This window comes from Haemaphysalis longicornis, unplaced genomic scaffold (genome assembly GCF_048455015.1).
Source record: "Haemaphysalis longicornis isolate Haplotype H1 unplaced genomic scaffold, Haemaphysalis longicornis Haplotype H1 scaffold_14, whole genome shotgun sequence".
In the NCBI taxonomy this organism is placed as follows: Eukaryota; Metazoa; Arthropoda; class Arachnida; order Ixodida; family Ixodidae; genus Haemaphysalis; species Haemaphysalis longicornis.
Window position 1 is genome coordinate 47,516,381 of NW_027526245.1, and position 15,044 is coordinate 47,531,424.

At 50.8% G+C, this 15,044-nt stretch overlaps 1 protein-coding gene across 1 annotated transcript; it reads right to left on the minus strand.

The window, feature by feature from the left end:
• Nucleotides 1–10,717: 10,717 nt before the first annotated feature.
• Nucleotides 10,718–12,843, minus strand: LOC144164885 (uncharacterized). The gene has a single exon (XM_077695127.1). It carries the CDS (start codon nt 12,278–12,280, stop codon nt 10,718–10,720), a length of 1,563 nt encoding a protein of 520 aa, XP_077551253.1. The 5' UTR covers nt 12,281–12,843.
• Between the last annotated feature and the right edge of the window lie 2,201 nt (nt 12,844–15,044).

Here is a 15,044-nt window from a genome sequence, read left to right on the forward strand (position 1 = left end):
TATGCGATGGCACTACCACCTGATATCGGAGTGGAGCGGACTTCAAAGAACGGTCACCTAAAACTCCCTATTGTCTCTGGAAGAAGGGCTAACTGCGGGAACTTCAATAGAGCGCTGCTGGAAAGGTGTTGTTTTACATTTTGCGGCTTGCGGGTGATGTTCAAAAGGGAAACAAAGAAAGGTGGCCAAAGCCGGCCACAAACTGGGTCTCGCCATAGCCGTTATTTATTTGGGCAATTAGAGAGAGCTTCCAAATTACAAAAGAAATATGAGTCCTTCTTTGAATGGCTGATAAAAGGGCAACGTCTCAGCGTCTCCCTGTCTGGCTGTCTGTTGGTCATCGTATATAAAAACTGTACATTGCAGCAGGAGATTTTAGAATGTTTCAATACATTTTGTCTTGCTGTCGGAAGTTTTGCTTTTCCTGTAAAACTAAAAATAATCCCAATGAGGCCATTTCCTGGTGTTCAGAGGCGGATGAACGTAGTGAAGACAAACAAGCAAGACAAAGAGCACTTTCGAAAAGGCGTAGCGAAACAACGCACCCAAAGAGCGCGCTTAAGTGTTGCTTTCGCGAAAATGACAGAAATTATGACATCAACTCCCACAGAACTTTAAAAACTTTCACCATCTTCCGGTAAGGGAACTCTGAGTAGTATGCGAAGAAGACATGGCGTCGACTCAAGTTCCCTTTAGTTTTCAGTTCAATCGCGGTGTTGCGGGAGGCTAATGAGAGGAGCGGAGCGTGAGCGCGTCATTTATACAGTGGAAGTACAGTGGCGCCCCCAGTGGAGTATGCAGCAGCTACCGTCGCGTCTCTAACCTTAAGCTGCTTCGCATTATCGCGTGCAGATCCGCAGGTGTTGCCATTTGTTGCGCAATCCCAGAGAGGAGACAAGCTTCGGAGTGGAGAGTAGGACTGCCGGAGAGGAGAGGAGCGTCCGAGACGAGAGGAGGAATGCCTCGCATACTACTCAGTGTTCCCCTGCGGGAAGATGACGACGGTGGATGAACGCGAAGCTATCTCGTGATGGACTGTTTGGCCAATCCCTAGGGGCATCCTGCCACAATCACCATCAGCGTTGCCTGGCCAGGCATGCGTAGTGGGGTGTGGTACTCAGGGTTCCCCTACGGGAAAATAACGACGGTGGTTGAACGCGAAGCTATCTAGTGAATGATTCTTTGGTTGGCTTATCCCTAGGGCATCCTGCCACAATCATAATCAGCGGTACCTGGACAGGCATGCGCAGTGGGGGTGCGGATAGCGCACAACGAAAACGACGAGGGAGGGGTGGATTCTTTGGTTGGCCATTCCTTAGAGGCATCCTGCCGCAATCATCATCAGTGGTGCCTGGCCAGGCATGCGTAGGGGGGGGGAGGTGCGAACGGTGGCCAACGACGAGGGAGGGAGGGACACAGCCCCGAGCCGACACAGCTATAAGACACAGCTTTTAAATGCCTCAGTTCTGGTCACACTAGAGATAAGGCGTAGTCATACGAGAGCCGCAGTGCAGGAACGTTTTATATATATGCATATAACTACCTTAGATTGTCTAGTAAGAGGATATAGGCGATGGCTTTGCAGAACGTAAAAATGGCTACAAGACCAGCAATAAAATTAAAACACAAGTAAAATGTGGCTTTTCCTGCGGAAAAACTATGAGTAGAAAACTCTGTTTCCTGTGGCACTGCCGTCAGAATCCTGTTCAGAGCGAACATTTGAGTCCAAGAACACGAACTCACTGGAAAAAGCAGCCCAGTGCTCCTAGCTTACCGCTGAAGAAGAACGTTATAAATGCTGCCAATAATCCCGAGATGGTCGTCCACAGGAAAAAGTGCATTAGCATGTTACCTGCATAGGCTTTTGCTAGACTTCAAACTCGGCACATTAAAGAGGTAAGGTTCTCAGACGACCCCGCAGAGAACCACAGCACCTGAAAATCCTCGAACTCTCGACTAGCCCATTTTCCAAATGGTGCCATTCAGCAGGAACCACGGTAGGTGTTTTCCTTCAACACACTGCTCTTGGTTGGTGCTGGCATGTTGAATGGGTTGTAGCAAGGTTTCGGATAGTACGGTTCGAAAATGTTAAAACAATCCTTTCATAGATATTGAGAAAAGAACTGAACGGCATGGCAATCACCAAAAAGAAGTTATTATTGAAACATTTGCACACTGTGACAACCATCGGATGCGGATGCCCTGAGCAACATCGACGCCGTAGTTGTAGCAAAATACCCTACCGCGAACACGACAAAGAAAACAACGCGATGCGTGGGACAATTTCTGAATGTGACGGAGATTTCGACAGTTGCAGGGGGAAGCCAGTGTGCTAGCCTGGACCTATGGAGATGGACCCAGGGAAACCTCGTTCTTCAGGAGGTTCGGTGTCCGTCCTCGTTGCCAAGCTCGGCTGTCAGAGCACCGTAGTCACAATATATAGATTCCACAATTGATGCTTTCACACCGCTTTACGTAGTATGGAGCGTTGCAAAACGCAACCTAATTTTCTGACCTAGGATAACAGATACTTCAAGGGGTAGGCGACCGCAAAAATGGAATTGATACGCCAAACCTTGCGGTATTGCAATGCCGGAAATGAAAACGACCACCCCTTTATTTGAGATATTGAGCTAAAACAAACGCTGCCCAGAACTAAACCAAAAATGGCTGACCAATACAATATTGTCTAACGCGAAGCTTGTGCGCAGCGCGACCTGCAGTCTTCTTGGTCACGGCGCAAAGCTGCTGCGCCTCAGGAAGTGATCACGTGATCAGCAAAAGCGTGTCGGCACGCACTACTCTGAGGTTATATCGGAACGCTTCACCGTCGCGCGGAGCATGTTGTTTTAAATCGTGTTTCAAACTCCCGTGCAAATATTGTGGTTTAGATGGCCCGCGCAACAAGGGGGCGCCGAAAGAGGGATGTGCGTGCATCACGCAGCGCGTGCTGGGCTTTCGTTGCGAAGCCTCGGCATACTACCGTCCCCCTCACAATTCGCCACACTTCCATCCTCCGCTTTCCGGCATGCTGATATTCTATGGCGTTTTCGTTCTCTCGATTATCTGGTAGCGGGTCTCCGATGAGTAGCGCCTCGAGCAGCATCTGCGTACTGCCCTCCCATTCACGATTTTGTTACGCTTTCCTCTTCCGTCTTCCTTTTGTCTTCGGTGTTCCCTTCGATCGATCGGTTACGAGGCCGACAACACCGCCAAACCAGTGTCGCGGACGGTTAAGTGCTCTGTATAAAATTGCGAGATGCTGGGAGAAATCGCCAAAACATCCAGCACTAAAAAAACTTGTATGAAGATGAAAGAAACCTTTTATTTTTTGGAAGCACCAACGTGCAACATCATCCTGTCAGAAAGATTGCGTTTCTGCTAGTCGTTAGACAGAAGGGCGAATGTTCTGTCGAAATTTGCCCGTGCAGGCACTCTTATTTAAATCCAAACTTCTTTGAACGTGGTGTTACGGTGCAAATAAATGTGTGCTTCATACCGCGAGGGACCTGTGTTTCATTTGAACATGATAAAGCATTGCAATATTTTGCACTGTCCCCGCTGTCATTTTCACCGTCAGAGGAAGTTGGCTTCCATTTTGTGCGTTTTTGGTGGCCTACAGACAATAGCAGTCAGAGGCTGAGGGCATCGTTTTAAAATATTTGTACTTGAGGAACCATTCACTGTAGCAGCCACAAATGCCCTGCTGTCACCTGCTGTCGTCGGTCCTGATTTGAATCGTGGAAGCACCGCTTTCACCCAAAAATACCGACCACGCCATGGCGGAGGCGTGGCTTGCTGAAGGAGGAAGTATGTTATATAAATTGCTGCCTCATGTTGCGGACACGGAAGTTGTTCGTGCTAAACAATGTTTATTTTCAGAAGCATAGTGATAGGTTATATTTTACGGAGCATGTTTACTGCCCATGAATGAATAGTTTCCCACGCACGGCCTCCTTCAACATGTCGGTACCTCAGCAGTCATACTGATTACTCATGGGTTTTTTTTTTCTGGAATAATATCTAACAGCCAACGTACACCTCGCAGAGTTGACAGGCTTGGTTAAAATATTTGTAGCTTATCTTCCACGGAGTAGTTTTATGACCAACGCTAGTTCAGGCAACAGCTGCAAGAACATTAGATGTAACATTTATAAGTAATCCTTACAGCAATAAGGACGCTCAACTTAACATTGTAGGAAGTATTTCGGAACACAAAGTACCCATTCGATTTCTAACACTAGACCGTGGCTTTCGCAAGAACTCAGTATTTCTTAATGTAGCTGACGTGAGTAAACCTGCTGAAGTTAGCTCGGTGGCTTACTTCGCCCTTGAATTCAATTACTTCACGCAACTCGATCACTGGAAGGCAGTGAATGCCATCTGGTTATAATTCTAACCAATTACCTTATGTTCCTTGAATAACCTTATTCCAGTAGGGATCAAATACTATACGACAAAAACCCCTTAATAAACAGTGAAATTAACACACAAAGCTCAAGTTAAACACCGGAAAGCTGTAACGGGTAATGGGAATGCATAAAAGTTTGCACTCTTTACATGAATGTTCAAACCGACACAAACAACAAAGGTAGATAACCTCAAGATAACATTAACGACATTATTAACTTGGACCCAGGAACTTTTGGGGAGCATTTTGACTGATTGGATGCCGGCAGTCCTGAACTCATTCATAGAGAAAAATGGGCATAGGCTAGTATATTCTTTATCCTTTCTCGCTAGGCCCCAAGGAATACTAATTTTTAAAAACATGCCAAGCTGATAAATCCTGATAATACTAGAATTTACCCAATAGATGTCTTTTACCCAAAAATTTGTTCTTTTGCTTAACCTAGGCCCTACAAAAACTGGCGCCGGTCGCACTAGTGGTGCCACGCTGGAGAATTCAAAGGGTTTGCTGCCCCTCTTCCTTAATCGTGGATCCGGCTGTTGCATCTCACATGGATTTCTGAACTCGCCGCGGAAAGTTCTGCATGACTGGCTGGCCCGGATCGTTTTGTCCACAGCCTTGCACATCTTCCCAAAAGTAGAGCGCGGCAGCAAGCGCTAGAAACCACGGCACCCAGATTCGCGAGCTCGGCGATTGTACCGTGAACTCGGTGTCGGTGCTTCCCACTTCAGGCGCGAACTGGTCAGGCGAAGAACACGCGAGATCACGCCACGAACGCAGGGCAGAGTTTAATCAAAGGTACAGCAGGCCTCTGCCGGACGCTTCTTCTAGGCGCACGCTTACGTGTGCTAGGCAATTTTCCCATTTCACTTTGCTAGCTGCTCACGTGCCGCACGTGCACTCGCAAGATTGCTCGGACAGGCGCTTCTCACCAGGGGCACGCTCAGTGAGGTGGGTATTTTTTCTTTGTATTTTTGTCTGGCAAGGCTGGACGGCAGACCTTAGAGCTTCAACAGCTCAGGTGTTCAATCTCTTAGATTTGTGAACGTGATCATGCCCCGAATACAATCCACAGTTGATGTGCAGACAGATGCACAAAGTTACTTCGTTTCGTTTCGTGTTGTTATCACCTTTCATTGAGTGTCAATTTTATAGGCATTACAATTTTTGTTTTATCTTTTGTATACCAGATCAACTGAACACTATTCTATATCTATTCATGAAGCAATTTGAAGTCGATGCAGTTCTGACTAACAAAAGTTTACGCAGAATTTTTAAAGTGCCTTTGTAACGATTTCGTAAAACTTTACTGTATCATTAGTGAGCCCAACATTTTGAATTCTTAAACTAGACCTGTGAACTAAGAAGCAGATTTTGTAATTTATATATTAACAATACCTTCGTTGAGAGTATAAAAATCACCCCACGACTCTGCGATCTGAGGCTAGCTTGTTTACGGGCCGAGCAAACCCGCCCAACTCAGTGGACCTTTCCTATGTGCTACGGATCTATAAGGAATATCGCTGTCGACATGGCCAAAATTGTGGGAACAATCTGCCAACTCTACAAATATTCAATAGTGTATGCGATAGCCTAAATTATAATTTTTTATCTAATGGCCACAGTTCAGTCACTCCCAGTAAATTCTTTAGTACATGAAGAACCATAAACGACAAAGTCCTCCCTGATTGTACAGATGCTCTAATTTGTAGAGTTTAGCCCAGCGATAAACAGTGCAGCCTAACTGTATGGTCCCTCCTATTTGTGGTTGAAGGGGACTGCTGATGTACTTCAAACAACCTTACTACCGATCCGAATTTCTTACGTAGAATGTACTTGATACTGCCGCAAAACATGCGTAGGGTTTGTTTACTTAAAATTTTTGTTTCCGGTGTTTTGCCGTGCAAGGCGGTGTTATCTCTGTTCGAAGGTAAGCGGGTGTTATGTTGCCTTTTTTTATGTCGTTGAGCCTATTTTATCGGATAGGCAGATCGTCTCGCACTTTCGTACCTAGTCTGGAGTAACTGCAAGTGTTCTAGATATATTTCTACGCAGAAACATGTACACTCCGGAAATATACTTGAAAAGATTACCCTCTTGGACAAATTTTTTAAGCCAAGCCGAAAATGCCATGGCCGATAAAAATTTAATGCTCAAGCTTCAAAATTCGACGCACCGAGAGAGGCTGAAACTTTTTATGCCGGAAAGCTATAGAAAACACGTTTTTTTGTTACAGTAATAAAATAGTTTCGCCACTTTAAAAGATAAAACTAATTCTTTCAACCCTTTTTGTTGTCCAGAAGGCTTAGGGTTAACCTATAAATTTTTTACAAAGAGTGTGCATTCTGTAAATACTGCAAAAGTGCATACCGGGTGTACATTCAGAAAAAAATTCGATAACGTACCCGCCGTTTGCTCTCGGAGGAAAATGTGAAGCAGTTGTTTCGCCGAGGCTCTTCTAGGCAAGTCGCTATGGTGACTTATTCCTCGACGTTTGCGTTTTAGGTTTATAGAAGAGCACAAGTTTGCTTCAGTTTTAAATTCTTTTCGAGAACCTGCGTCTTTTTGTCTACGTAACCTCAGGTGAAGGTTCGGGGAAGATGTATTCTAAACTCTGTTGAAGTCTTTAACCAAGCCCAACCTATAACAGCGAGCGATCCAGGATAACAGCGAGCGATCCAGGCAGGAACGGGTCGCTGCATCAGCGCTAATCCGCTCGTCTACGCCTTGCAGGCCCCTGGAAGCAACGTTCGGGCAAGCGCAGATCAACTAGATCGGCACGTTACAGCCACAAGAGGGGCCAGAAACTGCCGCATCACAGCTCAACATCGCGCATGCGCCACGCAGCCTTCAACGGCACCTATAAAAGGCCAGCAGGAACCGGGGACCTGGCATAACAGCGAGCGATCCAGGCAGGAACGGGTCGCTGCATCAGCGCTAATCCGCTCGTCTACGCCTTGCAGGCCCCTGGAAGCAACGTTCGGGCAAGCGCAGATCAACTAGATCGGCACGTTACAGCCACAAGAGGGGCCAGAAACTGCCGCATCACAGCTCAACATCGCGCATGCGCCACGCAGCCTTCAACGGCACCTATAAAAGGCCAGCAGGAACCGGGGACCTGGCATAACAGCGAGCGATCCAGGCAGGAACGGGTCGCTGCATCAGCGCTAATCCGCTCGTCTACGCCTTGCAGGTTTGTTGGCTTACTCTTTTTCTGAAGCTTAGGCCAGCCTTGGATCGCTCGCTGTTTTTTGCAATGGGGGACAAAGCGCCAACTTCGATAAAAGAATTGTACAAGCTGATGACAGACGTTCACGAGGTGATGAAAAAAGAGATGAACGACGCGAATGATACCTTGAAAAAGGAATTAGACGAAGTCGTTAAAAGCATGCAATTCATGAATACCACTTTTGAGGAACTTCGTGGAGCAAAAGAAGAGCTGGGGACCTTGAAAAAAGCACACGAGGCCCTTATAGCCGAAAAAGAAGGTCTAACGCAGTCACTCGCCAACGCGCAAAAAGAAATCACGGAGCTCAAACAATATTCAAGAAAAAATAACATTGAAATCAAGGGCATCCCACAACTAAAAGACGAATCCCTGACAGAAGTGGTCCAGAAGATTGGAGAAAAAGTAGGAGTCAAGGTGCAACCGTCTGACATTGACGTTGTACATCGCGTGCCAACGAAGGAGCGCGGTAGTACGAACGTCATAGTACGGTTTGTGTCCAGAACAGCACGAGACAATCTAGTGCAAGCAGCAAGGAAAAAACGGTTGATCGCTAGGCAAATTGGATTCGAACATGAAACTTGTGGTCTCTACCTCACAATATGCACCACCCTAGCATTGCATAAGGCATGCACTCATGCACATTGCGAGGAGCCACCGCGGGTTCGAGCTATTTGAGAACGCTCACGGAACTGAGACGCCGTCGCGCCAGCTCAACACCGCCTCTGTTGGGCAGGTGGAGTAGAGGGCGACAAAGGAATAAGCCCAGTGTAGTACGTCAGAAGGCGTTTATTCGCGCCAACCCCTTCAGTTACAGTTCAACATCCCCGTGGGTGGAAAGGGACGGTGGGCGATCTGGCGCCACGCGCAAGTGTGCGCGTCCTCGGCGCGCTGAACCGGTGGGCTCAGCAATAAGGGCAAAATCTGGGGTGCTGGCCGATGGGCTCGCAATAGAAAGACACTGTCCTTCCGTTCCCAGGCGCGTACCGCACGGCGCGATCGTCGAGTGTCAGGTACGGCTAATATGTGAGTGAACGGACTGAGGATCAACCGAAGGCACGGGCCGGCAGCCGGAAGGGCTAGCGGCTTAGAGCCGGCGCAAAAGAGCTGCGACCGGGCGGTGAGAAGATAGTTACGCACCTTCGGCTGTCCTCCTGAGCGTCTCCCCGAACGGACCCCCGCGCAGGGCGCGCGTTCGCGTCCTGGCGAGGGTGGTGTTCGGGCATCGTTCAAACGGGCCAATGAGGTGAGGTTAGCTCCAACACCAGGGCGGAGCCCCCGCTGCGTGACAGTGTTTTATCGCCGCAACGGTTGCAGGAGTTTTAGAAGACGGCTCGGCTCTACACAGCAGCGCCGAGACGAGCCAGCAACTCGAAGGAGACGAAGGAGAAAGGGGGAAAAGAGCCGCGCTCGGGCGCCAGGATCCCCACACTCTACAGCCCCCAGTCCCAGATCGCTGGCGTCTGTTTGCACAACGAACTCTCTGGTCAGGTCGGGGAGCCTAAGTTGCGCTGTCTCTGCAATGGCGTTAGATAGGTGACGAAACGCTTGTTCGTGTTCGGGCTCCCATCGCCACGCGGCATATTTCGACAACAACTTTGTCAGGGGTGCCTGCACGCGGGCACAGGACGGAATGAACGACCGGTAGAAATTGGCCATTCCCAAGAAGCGGCGGAGGCCGCGCACGTCCTTCGGCGTAGGGAATTCAAGGATTGCTCTGAGCTTCTCCCGATCAGGCTCGATGGAGCCGCCGCCGAGCGTAAACCCCAGCAGTGAAACTCGGGTCTGCGCAATCTGGGCCTTCGCGGGGTTCAACGTCATACCCGCAGCCCGCACCCTCTCGAGCACGTCGGCGACATGGCGCAGGTGCTCCTCGAAGGTTCGTGAATAAATCACGATGTCGTCCAGGTAGCACATGGCGTGTGACCATTTGGCTTCCCCTAGGACGCGGTCCATGAGCCTCTGAAACGTCGCAGGACCATTGCAAAGGCCAAAAGGCATGCGAGTGAACTCGAAGAGTCCTCTGTGGCACGTGAAAGCCGTTTTGCTCTGATCACTCTCATCCATCCGGACCTGTAGGTACCCCTTTGAAGCATCCAGCGTGGTAAAATACCTCGCGCCTCCCAGGTTTCCTACTACGGAGCTGATCGTAGGGAGCGGATAGGCATCCTTTCTAGTCAGTGCATTCAGGCGGCGGTAATCGACGCAGAGCCGGTAGGTGCCGTCTTTCTTCAGCACCAGCACGATTGGAGACGCCCAGGCGCTGCGAGAGCGGCGAATTACGCCATCCTTTAACATCTCGTCCAGCAGCTTATCGGTCACCTGCCTTTTGGACAGACTGATGGGCCTTGGGTTGCACTTCAGAGGAAGCGCGTCTCCAGTTTCGATCCTGTGAGTCACCAGGTCGGTGCAGCCAGGTCTCTCGGTAAAAATCTCGTCGTACCGATTTAGCAGTCTCGTTAGACGGACCTGCTGCGAGTGATCCAAGTCAACCGCATTGGCTATGAGTGGATGCGGTGCTCCGTGCGTAGCCGTCCGATCCCGCTGGGGACAGGAAAATGCTGATCTTTCAGCGCGGGGAATTTCCTCAGAGCGCTCAACGCCGCGCGCATCCGGCGCCTTCTCTTCAGTAGCAGGCGCGGGCGACGGCGGGCTAATGAATGGCTTCAGCGGCGAGAATGCTGCTTCGCGATAGCCGCCATTCATAATGTCAACGGTAATTCCAGTTTTCAGGAGAAAATCTCGACCGAGAATCACGGGCACACTGAGCCCTGGGAGGTGAATGAAACGAGTGCGTCTCACCCGGTCCCCCCATCTGACCGTCAACCTCGCAGCGCCAGCCGACTGCGCCACGCCTTTCGCCAGGTTGAACGTCGTTCGGCAGTCCCTCAAATGCACCGAATGCTCTCGCAGGTGGGACAAAACCTCCTCACTGAACAACGATGCGCTGGCACCCGTGTCCAAGAGAGCCGCAAATTCGCGGCCAGCGATTCTGACCGGAATAAACGGCGCGTTTCCGCCGGTTAAAAGGCCTGCACGGCACGCAGAGGGAGCGAGCGGGGTTTCGGTCGTCTGTGCGATCACAAACGACCGCCGTCGGCGTTTCCCGCCAGAGATGCCTCCACAGGGCACTCTCTGACCATGTGCCCAACCGCTCTGCAGCGGAAACATCTCACTCCTCCTCGCGCTTGGTTGCGAGCAGCACCTCCCTCCCTGGGACGCCATGGAACCAGGCCCGAGGGTGGCTCACTGCGCGCATTTCTCCCCGCTCCGACACCTTCGGGCACACTGCGTCCGGGCAAACTAGGCTGGGAGAACGGTGCAGCATTGGATGGGCTCCTTGGCGGGACAAGGCCTGTGGGCCCGTTGTTGCGCGTTCCACGTCCGAAAGGCCCGCAATTGCCTGCTCTCTGCTGGGCCGGCACAGCGGAGGCTGCGCGCCTTGCGTAGGTGTAGGGGTCCAGGGCGCGTTCGCTCAGTCCCCATCCCTCATTTGACCCGCTCGACAAACGCGCCGCTGAGGGGTCTGCGGTTTCGTGCCTCCGGGGCAACGGCAGCGGCCCGTTCCACGCGCACCTTGGCTCGAGCGACTCACTCGCCGGAGGCGGCGGACGGTAGGCGCGCGCGGCTAGAATATCGCCTTGGATGCGCTTCGCCTCGACAGCCAGCTCCTCGAGATCGCGGAAACGACCTCCACGCAGGTAGGCCGAAAAGGTTGGATGTGCCTGCCGGATTACGCGCTCAACGCGCTCCTCGCTCGAGGCGTGGGGCTCAGCGATAGCAAACAACTCATCCATAGCTCGTACAAACTCCTGCAAAGATTCCTCGGGAGCCTGTGTCCGGAGCTCCAGCTCTCGCCGCATCCTACGCTCGTAGTCCGCTGGTAGGAACTCACGCAGGAATGCCGCGCGGAATTCCCCAAGATTCGCTGCACGGTGGCCACTGAGCCGGTACCACCTAGCCGCCGTTTCCGTCAATGTCACTGGAACAATGCGGGTGAGGATTTCCTCATCGTCCAGCCCCATAGCCTGCTGGTAGTGCGCCAGCGAATCGAGGAAATCTCTGGCGCTGGTCAGATCGCCATAGCCGCGGTATGTCGGTGCGATCAGCTTGATAGCCGGGCGAACGGGCTTGCGGGCAGTGAGGAGTGCCTCAACCGCGCCAGACAGGGACTGGACCATTTGGACGGCGTTTTGCAGCAAATGCTGCGCACTCAATGCATTCCACGGTGCTTCGGCAGCTCGTTCGAGCGATGGGGTCGTGGCCCCAAGCTCAATGAGAGGAGCAGTCTCCGAAAAGAGGCGGTTGCCGGAATGAAGCTGGCAACCGTTCAGGCTCGTCTGCGGTCGTTCAAAACCCGCGGGGGCGGCTGCAGCGCCTGCATCACTTGCGCCGAATTCGGCGAGCGTAGACAGCACGGGCTCTGGCTGCGCGCAATTAGGCAGGAACCCCGCTCCGGATGGTGGCGGGGGAGCGAAACTCGTGGCTGCACAGCGGGGGTGCCCGCAAGGAGCCGGGACAGACCACTGTGCGGGGCCGTTCGCGTTCGCAACCAACGGGCAAAAATCCCTCACAGTAGAAGCCTCCGGTTCAGGCTGCCCTGCGTAAGCTCCGTAAGGAGCAATAAACGAGCCTAAGGGCATCTTGCTATCTCTACCCACAGGGGCCGGCGAAAGCAGAAATCTCGCGTACACCGCTCCGGGTGGCGGCTGTGGCCTTTCTCCCGGAATACGGATACTGCCACTCCAGGTGTGGCGTGGTCGCGCCTCCGCACTCCCCCGTGGGTCTGCGTTAACGAGGGGTGCACGCACACTCGCGTACGGAGGGGCAGTCGCCTCGTCCCCGTAGCAGCTACCGCTAGCGGATAAGCAATAAGACTGATTCCGGTTGCGTACTCAGCTTAATTAGCGGCCAAAGGCTAAGGAGCCAATGGCCCCACGTTGGGCGCCAGTTTGTGGTCTCTACCTCACAATATGCACCACCCTAGCATTGCATAAGGCATGCACTCATGCACATTGCGAGGAGCCACCGCGGGTTCGAGCTATTTGAGAACGCTCACGGAACTGAGACGCCGTCGCGCCAGCTCAACACCGCCTCTGTTGGGCAGGTGGAGTAGAGGGCGACAAAGGAATAAGCCCAGTGTAGTACGTCAGAAGGCGTTTATTCGCGCCAACCCCTTCAGTTACAGTTCAACATCCCCGTGGGTGGAAAGGGACGGTGGGCGATCTGGCGCCACGCGCAAGTGTGCGCGTCCTCGGCGCGCTGAACCGGTGGGCTCAGCAATAAGGGCAAAATCTGGGGTGCTGGCCGATGGGCTCGCAATAGAAAGACACTGTCCTTCCGTTCCCAGGCGCGTACCGCACGGCGCGATCGTCGAGTGTCAGGTACGGCTAATATGTGAGTGAACGGACTGAGGATCAACCGAAGGCACGGGCCGGCAGCCGGAAGGGCTAGCGGCTTAGAGCCGGCGCAAAAGAGCTGCGACCGGGCGGTGAGAAGATAGTTACGCACCTTCGGCTGTCCTCCTGAGCGTCTCCCCGAACGGACCCCCGCGCAGGGCGCGCGTTCGCGTCCTGGCGAGGGTGGTGTTCGGGCATCGTTCAAACGGGCCAATGAGGTGAGGTTAGCTCCAACACCAGGGCGGAGCCCCCGCTGCGTGACAGTGTTTTATCGCCGCAACGGTTGCAGGAGTTTTAGAAGACGGCTCGGCTCTACACAGCGGCGCCGAGACGAGCCAGCAACTCGAAGGAGACGAAGGAGAAAGGGGGAAAAGAGCCGCGCTCGGGCGCCAGGATCCCCACAAACTCCAATTTATGTGAATGACCACTTGTGCCCGGAATACAAGGCCCTACTCGGCATGGCGATCGCCAAAAAGAAAGAGAAAAATTGGAAATTTGTGTGGGTCGCTCAGTCAAAAATTCTTGCGCGGAAAGCTGAAAACGGAAGCGTCGTGCACATTGCCACCAGAGATGACCTTGCTAAGATTGTGTAAATTCCCCTGAGGCTGTGTCGCTGAAAATTGGTCGAAATAAGGCTAATGTGCGGTGACCAAATCGACACACTCAATCTACTTCATTGCAACGTTAGAAGTCTCAATCGAAATTACGACACGCTGGCAGCCTTGCTAACTCGGCTGAAATTTCGATTTAGTGTAATAGGTTTATCGGAAACATGGCTGAAGGGTGACGAGTTTGTGAACCTGCCAAGCTACAGGTTGTTATCATTACCAAGGGTGTCTGATTGGAGAGGCGGTGGCGTGGCGTTTTACCTATCTGAAGGAACAAGCTATGAAAAATTGGATGACATGACGGAAACAAAAACTGGCGAATACGAAATGCTATTTCAGGCAGCTCTTGCTGATGAATTTAATCATTTTTTCGTTAACATAAGCAGCAGTATTACGTCCAATCTTGATCAGAATGAGGATATTTGTCTGCCCAGTCCTTTACAAAACAGCTTTGTTTTTAAAGAAATAACTAGAGAAGAGATTATTGTTGTTACCAAACAAATGACCTCGAATAAATCCGTAGGGCATGATGAGATATCTGTTAATATTCTCAAGGCCAATATCGATATTTTGAGCGATCCACTACAGACAATATTTAATCAGTCGTTTATGAGTGGTGTTTTTCCAGATCAATTGAAAGTTGGGAGAGTTGTCCCAATCTACAAAGGCGATGATCCCAACGACGTGGAAAATTATCGCCCAATTACAATTCTACCAGCCGTTACCATTCTATTTGAAAAATTGATAGCTTGTAGAATGATAGAATTTATTGAAAAATACCAAATATTGGCATCACAGCAACATGGCTTTCGCAAAAATTTTTCTACGAGCACCGCAGTTCATTCTGTTACCGAAATAGTTCACCAAGCACTCGATACAGGTCAGATTACCCTAGGCATATTTGTTGACATCAAAAAGGCGTTCGACTGTGTTGACCACAAAATTTTACTGAGTAAGCTAGAGCGCTATGGTTTCCGAGGCCCAGCAAGTTCATTCTTTAGAAGTTATTTAACCAGCCGTAAACAGTTTGTGGACGTTTTAGGTGAAAAGTCGACACTGAAAGACGTCAAGTCTGGAGTCCCACAAGGCTTGGTTTTGGGTCCTATTTTATTTTCTTTATTTGTTAACGACTATGTTACTTCTCTTACTTACGCGAAAGCAATCCTGTATGCTGATGACACAGCACTATTAATCAGCTGTAACTCTGTGGCCGAAGCTGAAACTCTGGCAAATGAAGATCTCGCGAGAACATTAACGTGGTTCAACACAAACAAATTAGTAATAAATATTAAAAAGACAAAATTTATTATTTTTTCTTCGCGTCAAAAACAGTTATCCCACCTGTGTAACCTTCAAGTAGATGGAAAAGCAATTTGCCAAGTAGATGCATATAAATACTT

Excerpts from the sequence above, each read along its gene's own strand:
- LOC144164885 (XM_077695127.1), bottom strand. The coding sequence starts at position 12,280 with ATGCCCTTAGGCTCGTTTATTGCTCCTTACGGAGCTTACGCAGGGCAG.